We start from the raw sequence: 10,997 nt of genomic DNA, 5'->3' as shown, positions 1-10,997 counted from the left end.
CCCCCTCCGCAACAGAGAGGACCGATGGAAACTGCGCTATCATTAGGAAAGCGGCCAAGCAGCCGAATGCTTGGATGGAGGCCAGGACGTCAGTAATACTATGGGTCAGACCACAGACGTTTGAGAGTCTGGGACCTGTGAAATGCCACCAGCACCCAAAGGGAACGCCCTTTTAGAGCTGTCAGGGTCTCTATTCTCAGTGCCTGTTCTGAAACAACATGGTATTGAATGAGGACAATTGTTTCAGAGGATACAAAAAAAGTTTTTTATGTTCAAGCTCCAACTGAATAAAAATGTACTGTTATCTTATGTCTGGTTTGATTTATTATTTTATATCACGTCGTTGTTATTTGGCTGGGTTAGTAGGGCAAAGGGGGAGGAGTAGTGTTGCAGTATAAATAGCAGGATGTGGTACTCAGCAGACTACAGGCACCCTCTACAACTGGTGACTTTACTAACTTCTTCAATGTAAGTAGCGTTCACCTCCAGCCGTATTACAAAGTGGCTCTCGAGATCAGACATGATGTGCAATATAGCTCCATGAATGCCAGGTTAACTGCCTTTCTGCCGCGCAGATGATGGTCCAGGCGGCCGTACGACATGGAACCAACAGGAAGAAGTTGAAGGACACAACGTAAGAAACTATCATTTTCTGATGCAATCCAGGATTCAGCTGTTGGCAAATCAAATCAATTATTTTTTTATATAAATTACTATAATGTCATTTTATGGAAGAGGATTAGGGCCAAATGTGAATAAAAATCTGGATTCTGAGAAAGTCAGAAATAGGAATAAACCAACTTTATTCTCAGAATTCAGATTTGAATCTCAGAATCCAAATGTCGATGTGGCCCTTAATTTTGACTCATAGTTTTACCAAATATTTTGGATTTGGATTTGATATTCCATATACAAGTGCTTCTTTTGAAGGTGACACTGAACGTTAAACTGCCTGAATGTTAACTGGTCTGAATGTTAACTGAGGACGTTATTCTCCATGTGGTTCACCCTCCTCTTCCTCCCTTCTTGCAGGGCCCTGCCCGAGGTCATCCTCGGCTCCAGGGCCCAGTCGGCCGGCCTGATGGAGATCGCTGTCCGGCTGTGCCTGAACCAGCGTCAGGAGCTGTGTCCTCACGTCTGGGTGCCCATCCTGAAGCCCCAGCGGCCCTGCATCCGTCCACCGCCCAACACGCTGTGCCCAGAATACATAGACCCCCTGCTGTCCTTCATCATGGACGACATACTCGACGATGACGACGACGATGACGATTACAACGCCGGGGGGGTGCCGGTCAAGAACAAGCGTGTGGTTTTCGCTGACTCCAAGGGGCTGTCTCTGACGGCCGTGCGGTTGTTCTCCGAGGACCAGGACGCGGGGCTTTCCTCCCGATGGCCCTCGGACCCCCCGCCCTCGCTCCGGGGACTGGGAGCCGTCATCACGCCCGTCCTGTCGACGGACGACTGCTACAGCTGCACGGTCGCCACCTGCTGCCCCGGGACGAGGCTTCAGCTGGACTTCCCCCAGCCGTCGGCGGACTTCCAGGCGCTCCGCAGCCGGCTGGCCCGGGACATGGTGGTGCTGGAGAGCTGCGCCGTGCTGACGGAGTCGACCGTCCTGCGGGGCACGGCGCGGGTCAAGAACATCAGCCCCGACAAGGACGTCCGCGTGCGCGTCACGTTCGATTCCTGGCAGAGCTACAGAGACGTGCCGTGTGTGTACGTGCCGGCGCGGTACGGCGGCCCGCAGACGGACATCTTTGAGTTCAGCGTCCCCGTCCCCAAAGTGCTCGACGCCAAGAAGAGGATCGAGTTCTGTTTGAGCTATCTGCCGGACGGGCACAGCCAGCCGTTCTGGGACAACAACGAGGGACAGAACTACGGGGTGCTCATCTGCGTGAGCTCCCATCTGTGTCAAGGCGGGACCGCAACGCAATGAACTACTGAAGCGACCACTGAATTACATGATAATGAGCATCAATTAAAAAAAATACTGACTGGGTGTTCACCGGGTAGAGCACGTAGGCCTACCATTAAGGCCCAGTCCTTACCACAGCGTCAGGGTTCGATTCCTGCCCGTCGTCCTTTGCTGCATGTCTTCCCAGCCATCTCCCATACCTTCCTGTCTATCTCACTCTACAATAATAATAAAAAAAAAATACTACTGCTTTCATTGGCTTGAGTAAATGAAAGGTTTAAGTCTGTATTTTACTTACTTTAAGTCTGATGATTTCTATCGATAATATGTTATGACTGCAAGTTGTTTCTTAACCATAGTTCAGAAATTGAATAGATAATGGTTATTTGTAATAAGGACGAGATTGCGAGAAGCGGCTAAAACTGGGTTTTATCAGGAGGGTGGCGGGCGTCTCCTTCAGAGATAGGATAGGGTGAGAAGCTCAGCCATCCGGGAGGAACTCGGGAGTAGAGCAGCTGCTCCTCTGCTTAGAAAGGAGTCAGCTGAGGTGGTTCGGGCATCCGCACTGGGCGTCTCCCTGGGGAGGTGTTTTCGAAGATGAGGTTGAGGATTTATAATATTAAATCAGTTTCAATTTCCTCATAAACTACAGAACAGCAGGCCAGAATCCCAGCTGTTTTGGCAATGGTCATTTGAGAAATAAAATGAGGATTGTGGGTCATTCCCATTACAGTAAACATGAAGAAAAATTACTTTATATATAAATATGATTATGAATTGAAATATGCATTCTCCTGGTTCCTCAAAGTTTGGAGTGTTTATAACCCAAGTGATTTTACATTACAACATGAATATACAGTAGGTGCAAGGGGCAACACATCAATGCAAATGTCTAAATCAAAAGCAGAGGTTTTAAATAATAAAGTGGTTAAAAAAACAACAACTGAAGAACAATAATGATCTAACATAAAGCCTAGTTCTGACATGACTAAAGCGTCACACAGGTAGACATGTATAATACCAGTGGCATAGGAGTAGCCAGAAAGATGCAGGGAAGTGCATTACACAATGTAAACATAAACCGTTCTAGACTGGGAAGACAAAGAGGTCAACGGGGGAACCGTTTGGGCTCCATTCCAATCGTGTTCACAGTGTGGCACACTACTCAGTGCGGGCTGCGTCCGCCCACCACCCACCAGCCCTGGGCATTGTTCAGTGGGTAGCGTGCAGTAGACTCTGCCCTCCCATGCTGCTGTGTCCGCTCAGCGCCCCACGCTGATGTTGCACACCTTGCAGCTCGGGTCCTTCTTGGCGTTGGCCGTGGTCAGACTCATGAGCTGGTGGTGCCCGCTGATGCGCTCCACCGTGCCCGTCTCCAGGTGCAGCGGCTCCGTGTACAGCACCTCCAGGATCACGTCGCTGGCGTGGCAGAACAGCGGCTCCTCCCCCGGCGCCTCGGGGGCGATGCGCGTCAGGAAGGGGTTGGACGACAGATCCAGCCGGGGCAGCCGACCGCGGCAGAAGCCGTCCCCGTCGGAGCCCCCGGGGGCCAGCACCAGCACCACGTAGTGGTACGCCGTGTACATGCAGTAGAAGTCCGCGAAGTAGAGGCTGGTGTCGGCGCCGAGCAGGCGTCCGGCGGGGACCTGGAAGCGCAGGGAGCCGTAGGGGGAGTCCTTCGGGGGCAGGCCCGTGTCGAACTCGGTGTTGCAGCTGAGGAAGACTCCGCTCAGCTTGCCGTTGATGGGGGAGCCGTGACTACCGCTGTTGTCCTTCAGCGAAGGTCGCATGAGTCCTCCGCACTCGCTCCTAATTGTTAGAGACAGGGGAGAAGCGCTTAAAGGTTAAAGGCTGCTGCTGTTGTGTAACCCTAACGGTAGGTAGATCCTACGTCATGCACTCAAACGTGATCTTTATGGCCGACACGCACTCACCTGACGTTTTCAAAGTAGTCCGGGTGCTGGTTGCGGTAGAACACAGAGAACTTCAGCAGCCTCCCGGTGGAGCCTGAGGCCTTGTCCAGCAGCTGCTGCAGATGATCCATGGCATAATCTGCAGAGTCAGACAAACGCGGTGATAGAATACCGGTCATTCTCATTAGGTGACATAAACACACGGTTCAATATCAATACAATATTGCTGTATTGCAATAGAATTTACATTCAGGGCATTTAGCAGACGCTTTCATCCAAAGCGACTTACAATAAGTACATTTGTCAGAAGAAAGAGAAACAATATACCGCTGTCGGTACAGTAATCGTACAACATACAATATCAGTAACAACTTTTTTTTATCACAATTTATTATTGTGCTACAGTCCTTGCGTTAAAGTGAAAAAACGACACTTTAGGCCACTGCCTCGACGCATCAAATCAGTGGGATGTAGTAGTCCTACAGCAGGCTAGACCTCAAAAGGTCTCAAGGTAGACTACAAATGGCCCAACAGTTCCAGTCCCGTGTCCGCTACCTCCTGTGCAGAACTCCACCACCTGACTCCACTCTGAGATCAGGTAGTCGCCGTCGGCCTGTCTGATGGCGGTCTGCACCGCGACGCAGTACTCCGTCCGGGGGCTCAGGAACCAGTGGCCTCTCACGGCCATGGGGAGGGGCACGGCTTTGGCCACCAGCTTGGTCGGCACGTCCTGAGCAGACAAGACGCACAAAGGCACAAGGGGGTTGATGAAAACGCAGAAGAAATTGCTCTGATACAAATACATGCACACATGCACACACACACTCATACACACACACACACTCACACTCACACACACACTCACACACACACACACTCACACACACACACACACACTGTCTTTTTTTCCTGTTGATAACCCTCTGTTAAGCTAAATAGTGTTCTTCCACAAACCACATTTCAACAGCTCTTAGGTTTGTTTTCAGCACAAACCCGAGGTTACGCTCATCCAATCAAAACAAGATGCTTTGTTTTGCCCCTGACTTGTGCAGCATGGCTCATTACCGCAAGCTCAGAGGACCAATATCCATGGCAACATGGCTGATGCAACTCCACTTGTGTGTCTTGTTTCATATTAGAGAAAGAGGCAGAAGTCATTCACTCACTATAATCGTTGTGAATGGCGTGCCATCATCTCGACACCTCTTGAACGGCAAAGTCAATAGTTCACTGTGATGATTGGCACTTATATTGTTGACATGAAAACCAAAGAGAAATGATTTATGGAAAAAAAATAATGTTAGGTTCTCAAATTTGAGTCTCCAATTATTGTCTCAAGAAGTAAACTGTCCGGCTGGATATGACTACATGTTGAATTGCGTATTCAATAAAGTGAGGGGAATTGAAATACTATTATTTCCGTACATATTTTAAGTTGAGGCCTTTGGTATTTTTAGTTGAACATAATTTGGTTAATACGCACTGAATGTGCCAAAACTATTTCTGTAGAAGCTGTGTTGCTGCAGTAGATTTATGTCAGCCCGAGTCCATTTGAGCGAAACATTGCTTGCATGAGTCACTGGCCTGAAGCTGTTGACTGCACATGTTCCACTTTGCCTTCATTGGAAGTGACTGCAAGGGAACATCCATTATTCCAGAGTTGACTCAGGCAAAAAAGTGTTTTCTATGTGTGGATGATCAGCGGTGCTGAGCTCATCCACACAGCCAACCAGACCATTGAGAAAGACGTCTTGTTCGTCTCATTCTGGAGGAACCGGAAGAGAAGACATTAAAAAATCATTAACAAACAGATTGTGCTTGTTGTTTGAGCCATCCATGAGGACAGTTTGTAGCTTTATATAATAGAATGAACTGAACTGACGTGTGCGCCTGGTTGTTTTGGGCTCTCATGTCTTTAGGTCTTATGTTGATTCTCATGGTACCCTGCACTCTGTCGTGTTTGTGACATAGTGAAAGCAGTGATGGATGTTTTGATTGTTCCTTGGCTCACTTGTTCACCCGCTCCACGGCTCGATGCTAACGTCTGACGTGAAAAGAAAAAGGCCTACAACGTCCCACTCAGACCCCATGCACCCACGATGCTACCCCTGGAGGGAGCTACAGACAGGCCCTGTGTTTGGAGCTACAGACAGACCCTGTGTTTGGAGCTACAGACAGACCCTGTGTTTGGAGCTACAGACAGACCCTGTGTTTGGAGCTACAGACAGACCCTGTGTTTGGAGCTACAGACAGACCCTGTGTTTGGAGCTACAGACAGACCCTGTGTTTGGAGCTACAGACAGACCCTGTGTTTGGAGCTACAGACAGACCCTGGCCGTGTCCCAATTCAGGGGCTGCATCCTTCGAAGGACGCATTTGGAGACCGCTTACGTCACAGCGGCGCATCAAGTGCTGTCCCATTTCGAAGGGTCCTTCAAATGCAGCAGAGATACGCAGCCTTTGTTTCCCGGATTTGAAGGACCCACCAGGTGGATCCTTCACGGCCCAACGTATCCCAAGATTCATTGCGCGTTGGATTTTTTTTCAGAAATGGCGCGGAGAGAGCGGAAGCGGCAGCTGCAGCGAATACATTTTTAATGACAAAACTATGTAAAAACTTTTTTTTATATATATATAAAAGTAAGTTTGGGACCATTTTAAATATGTAACTTTATTGTCAAAGTTCAATGACATTAACGCTAGACATATAACGTTAAACTAATTAACGTTAAGCCAACGTCCTCTTTTCCTCTTCACCCGGCGGTGAATCTGCTCCCACTCCTCCAATAAAAGATAAAACATAACAAATAAAATTATGATTTCTGGCTCCATAATTCTCCTCTGCTGTCCGGTTTGAACCGCAGCTGTCAGGGTTGCTAGGAGACAAGAGTGGCGCGTGGTCACGCAAGGTAAAGGACGTTAACGGCTGGTTACGCAATCCGTAGGCTAGACCGTCCCATTCCAGAACGCTCATTCTGCTTTCGGTGTGGCCTTCACGGTCTACGAAGGCCACACCTTCGAAGGACGCGCCCTTCGAAGGATGCAGCCCCTGAATTGGGACACGGCCCCTGTGTTTGGAGCTACAGACAGACCCTGTGTTTGGAGCTACGGACAGACCCTGTGTTTGGAGCTACGGACAGACCCTGTGTTTGGAGCTACGGACAGACCCTGTGTTTGGAGCTATGGACAGACCCTGTGTTTGGAGCTACGGACAGACCCTGTGTTTGGAGCTACGGACAGACCCTGTGTTTGGAGCTACAGACAGACCCTGTGTTTGGAGCTATGGAGGGACAGACCCTGTGTTTGAAGCGGTTGGGGTCTCGGCTCTCCTTGCGGCTCAGGTCAATGAAGAAGTGGGTGGCGCGCGCCGTGTCCTCCGGGCTCATGTCCCACCCGATGCGGAACGAGTCGCAGGTCACTTCGCAGATCTGGATGTTGTGGGGCGTGCAGAGGGGCGTCTCCATGGCTTCAGTTGGCTGCACACAGGGAGACACAGAGAGAGAGAGAGGACGGCTCAGTGGCTACACGGGATCAGAAACCATTTGAAGAACCAGCAACGTCCGTCATCAAGAGAATGAAATTGCATCATGCCGTGTTTGTGTGGGAATTGCAGAGCCGCTTTCATAAGAGTACTTCAGAACGGAATCCAATTAACCTTTTACCGATGGAACTTTGTGTTGCCGTTACGTTATGTACCAGCATTTTTTTTATGGCACCTCTCCCCATCCTTCAGCCTCCCCCCTCCCCTCCACTCCCTCCTCTCCAACCCTCCTCTCTCTCCCCTCCCTCCCCTCTCTCCCTCCCCTGCCCTCCCCTCCCTCTCTCCCCTCCCCTCCCCTTCCTCTCTCCCCTCCCATCCCTCCCCTCCCTCTCTCCCCTCCCCTCCCTCTCTCCTACCTCCCGTCTCCTCTCTCACCTCCCTCCCATCTCTCCCTCCCTCCCCTCCCTCCCTCCCTTCCCCTCCCCTCCCCTCCCCTCCCCTCCCTCTTCTCCCACCCTCCTCTCTCTCCCCTCCCTTTCCCTCCCCTCCCCTCCCTCTTCTCCCACCGTCCTCTCTGTCCCCTCCCTCCCCTCCCTCCTCTTCCTTGCCCTCCTCTGACATTTCCCCGTCCAATAACAAGCGGAGCCCGTGCCCACTGACTGGCCCTGGGCCGGGCCAGTGTATTCTGTAATCCACCTACCAGCTGTCTCCTGGCAACCAGCGCCGCTCTGTTGCTGTGCCCTGGGCATGTACGGTGGAGAAGCACTCCACACTCATCCGCTGATCCTCCTCTGGGATTCCAGCGTCCACAGGGGCGGTGGAAACAAAAAGGCAACTCTGAACTCGAGGTGGAGGGAATGGGAAGCGGCGAAAAACTTTCTGGCTCAACGGTTGCTAGGCAGGGAAACCGCCTCCCAGAATGGCGCATTGGGGTTTGAAACAGTTGAGCGAGCTAAGTGCTAGAGAACTGTGCTTCTTTTTCGGCTTTAAGGCTTGTTCCCCGGATCAGGGTTTGGTGATACGGGACCGACTTAGGGTAACATCCATACCATGCATGGTGGTACGTGGGGCTGTTATCCTCTGGTCCATCGCCAGAGCCGGGGGGCTGCGGTTCAGCACACACAGCCTTGGGGCCGGACAGCACAATATCTATCGGTCAGGGTATTGGAAGAATTAGCTGTCACCCTCGCCCTCCTGAGATTGATGGCTGCCCTTCAGCTGTGTATTAACGATCGGTATCAGGTTCTTCCCTGTGACAAATGCACTTCTGCTGTCATTTCCCAGATATTCCCAGCTTTGAAATATGTCCCTGTGATATCGCATAATAATCTCTCTCTCTCTTCCTCTCCCCCTCTCTCTTCCTCTCCACATCGCTCCCTCTCTCCACCTTTCTCTCTTTTTCTCTCTCCCCATCTCCCTCTCCCCATCTCTCTCTCTCCCCCTCTCTCTGCCTCTCCACCTCTGTCCCTCTCGCCACCTCTCTCACCCCTTCCCTCTCTCCCTCTCTCTCTCACTCTCTCTCCCTCTCTCTCTCTTCCCTCTCCCTCTCTTCCGCCTCTCCCTCTCTCTCTTCCCCGTCTATCTCTCTCTCTCCCCCACTCTCCACCTCTCTCTCTCTCTCTCTCTCTCTCTCTCTCTCTCTCTCTCTCTCTCGCTCTCTCTCTCGCTCTCTCTCCCTCTTGATATTGTGATGTTGTCACGCCAAACGATTCCCCCCTGTTTTATTTCAACGGCAGAACACTCGACTGTAACAGCGCCACACAAGAAGTCCAGGCTCCATCGTGGCCGGCCCAAGCAACATAGAGCATATGCTGTCATGCCAGAGTGCAGTAGCGCCCCTTAGACCATGCTTGCACACACAACACACACACACACACACACACACACACACACACACACACACGACTACAATCAGACCATAAGGGTCATTAGCTGCCTTGTTTGGTTGCGGCCGGCGCATGCGGTCTGCATCAGTGCGTTGGGAAGGAGAGCCCTGGTTCCACCCGGCCAGGGGCCTGACGGTGAGCGAGGTGTGAGAGCCCTGTGACCGGCGGGGCTGCAGCAGCTCATTAAAACTCTGTCAACTGTGAAATGTGTGCGCTAGCTCGCTCCACACTGGGAGCGGATGGAGGGAGAGCCCTGCTGTTTTCCCACACACACACACACACACACACTCATAGTGGCATGCACGCACACACGCACGTACAATGCACGTGCTCACACTCACATGCTGGCGTGCACACTCGCATGCACAAACACACACACACACACACACACACAATCATACATGGAGACCCTAAAATACACATATGCTCATGTGCACGCTCACGCATGCTCACACTCCACGGGTCACTTTCGCAGCTGCTGTTCCCTCTCATATGGGTGTCTCTCTGAGAAGGAATATGGGGCAAGGAGGCTCTCTCTGAAGACATCAAAGCCCCTCCATCTCTATGCATGTGTTCCACTTTCGGCTCCGCATTGGTACAGTTGAAAGACACAATGGCACAATCAAAGCCTCGCATTGCATTTGCACGCTACAACAGCCTAATTTATAAACCCGCTTGGGAACTTTGGACTGAGCCCACTAATCGTGAAAAAAAGATTGGATTTCACAGTTCATTGATCTAAAATGGTAATATCGTTTACACAGCAATGCTAAAAATAGACTGCTTGAGAGAAAATAAGTGGCTTGTTCGTTTATTTCCGTGCCAGAAAGATGGATTAAAATGCTTGGGTTGTCAAAACCCACGACATGTGTACAGATGGCCCATCATTGAACACATATGGGGAACATAACAGAGACATAGTCATGGTTTTCTCCACAGATGTGAATATGGATAATCCATCAATTATCAATGAAGTGTAATCATCAGGCACTTAAGAGAATATGATATTGTAATGGACTTCACAGAAAGGAAACACTCACATCGGCCAAGAAGCAAAACAGATTCACTTACTTGCGAGGTAAGATAATGTCCTAAAGATAATCTTCAAATGTATCTTATATTTTTTGTTTACTCTGAGTGAAAAACATGAATATTAGATACATACAACCTCACTTACAGAAAGTCAAATAATAAACACTTCAAATAAAGAAAACGATTATATTCAAGCTAAATGTAAAAGGTTGCCTACCTGGATGACTGGATGGGTGAAGAGATGTATGGGTGGAGTCACGGGGCTGAGATGTGCTAGCGTCCTCTCCTCTTCAGGTACCTGCTCCCTCTAATGCTCCTCCAATGCAGTCGATGACAGATCTCAGAGGGAAACCGATTAGGAGGTGAAACCAACACTCAGCCTCCTCTCCGACCCGCACTCCTTCTCTCACTCTTTTTCTCTCGCTCTTCCTCCCCTCGCCGTCTCTTCCCCTTACTCACTCTTCCTCTGTCTCTCTCCTCCTCTCCCCTTCTCTCTCCCTCACACCCTCTTACTCTCTTTTTATCGGTCTCGCTTCTCCTCTTCCTTTCTCTCCCTCCCTCTCTGATACTCTCTGACTCTCACGCAAACATACACTCTTTTTTGTATCCTCTCTTTCTCTCTCACTCCCTCCCTCCCTCTCTCTCTTGCAAACACACAGCCTCTCGCTCCTGCTCCCCCTGCACGTGTCATACGGACCTACACCAATACCCACACACTACTTACCCCCCCCCCTCCCTCCCAGTATCCCTTTGGCTCAGGGCACAGATGA

General features: G+C 50.5%; 2 protein-coding genes across 4 annotated transcripts; one reads left to right on the top strand and one right to left on the bottom strand.

Annotated features, from left to right (window-relative positions):
• The first annotated feature begins 295 nt into the window (after positions 1 to 295).
• On the top strand, positions 296 to 2,212 carry ppp1r3c2b (protein phosphatase 1 regulatory subunit 3C2, duplicate b). Of its 2 annotated transcripts, XM_084468839.1 has the most exons (3): positions 297 to 468; positions 576 to 634; positions 1,033 to 2,212. In XM_084468839.1, exons 2-3 carry the CDS (start codon positions 576 to 578, stop codon positions 1,934 to 1,936), a joined length of 963 nt encoding a protein of 320 aa, XP_084324965.1. In that variant the 5' UTR covers positions 297 to 468; the 3' UTR covers positions 1,937 to 2,212. The 2 variants fall into 2 exon arrangements, with proteins under 2 accessions (XP_084324964.1, XP_084324965.1); XM_084468838.1 differs by having other exon boundaries at positions 296 to 634.
• A 965-nt stretch (positions 2,213 to 3,177) lies between these two features.
• phyhip (phytanoyl-CoA 2-hydroxylase interacting protein) lies at positions 3,178 to 10,611 on the bottom strand (the record flags this gene model as incomplete). 2 transcript variants are annotated; one of them, XM_084467694.1, is made up of 5 exons in its annotated part: positions 10,445 to 10,611; positions 7,125 to 7,304; positions 4,384 to 4,558; positions 3,850 to 3,967; positions 3,178 to 3,724 (listed from the first exon to the last, which is right to left on the bottom strand). In XM_084467694.1, exons 2-5 carry the CDS (start codon positions 7,290 to 7,292, stop codon positions 3,178 to 3,180), a joined length of 1,008 nt encoding a protein of 335 aa, XP_084323820.1. In that variant the 5' UTR covers positions 7,293 to 7,304; positions 10,445 to 10,611. The 2 variants fall into 2 exon arrangements, with proteins under 2 accessions (XP_084323820.1, XP_084323821.1); XM_084467695.1 differs by lacking the exon at positions 10,445 to 10,611 and adding an exon at positions 8,010 to 8,139.
• Positions 10,612 to 10,997: the final 386 nt, after the last annotated feature.

The sequence above is a fragment of the Micromesistius poutassou genome, assembly GCF_964030765.1.
Source record: "Micromesistius poutassou genome assembly, chromosome: 5".
NCBI lineage: Eukaryota > Metazoa > Chordata > Actinopteri > Gadiformes > Gadidae > Micromesistius > Micromesistius poutassou.
Note: the sequence above shows the minus strand (reverse complement) of the source record. Positions and strands in the feature narration are given on the sequence as shown.

What these genes read in the sequence shown, in the direction of transcription:
- ppp1r3c2b (XM_084468838.1), top strand. Translation starts at nt 576, where the DNA reads ATGATGGTCCAGGCGGCCGTACGACATGGAACCAACAGGAAGAAGTTG. An exon ending in AAGAAGTTGAAGGACACAAC is followed by an intron (nt 635 to 1,032) that starts GTAAGAAACTAT and finishes CCCTTCTTGCAG; the next exon opens with GGCCCTGCCCGAGGTCATCC.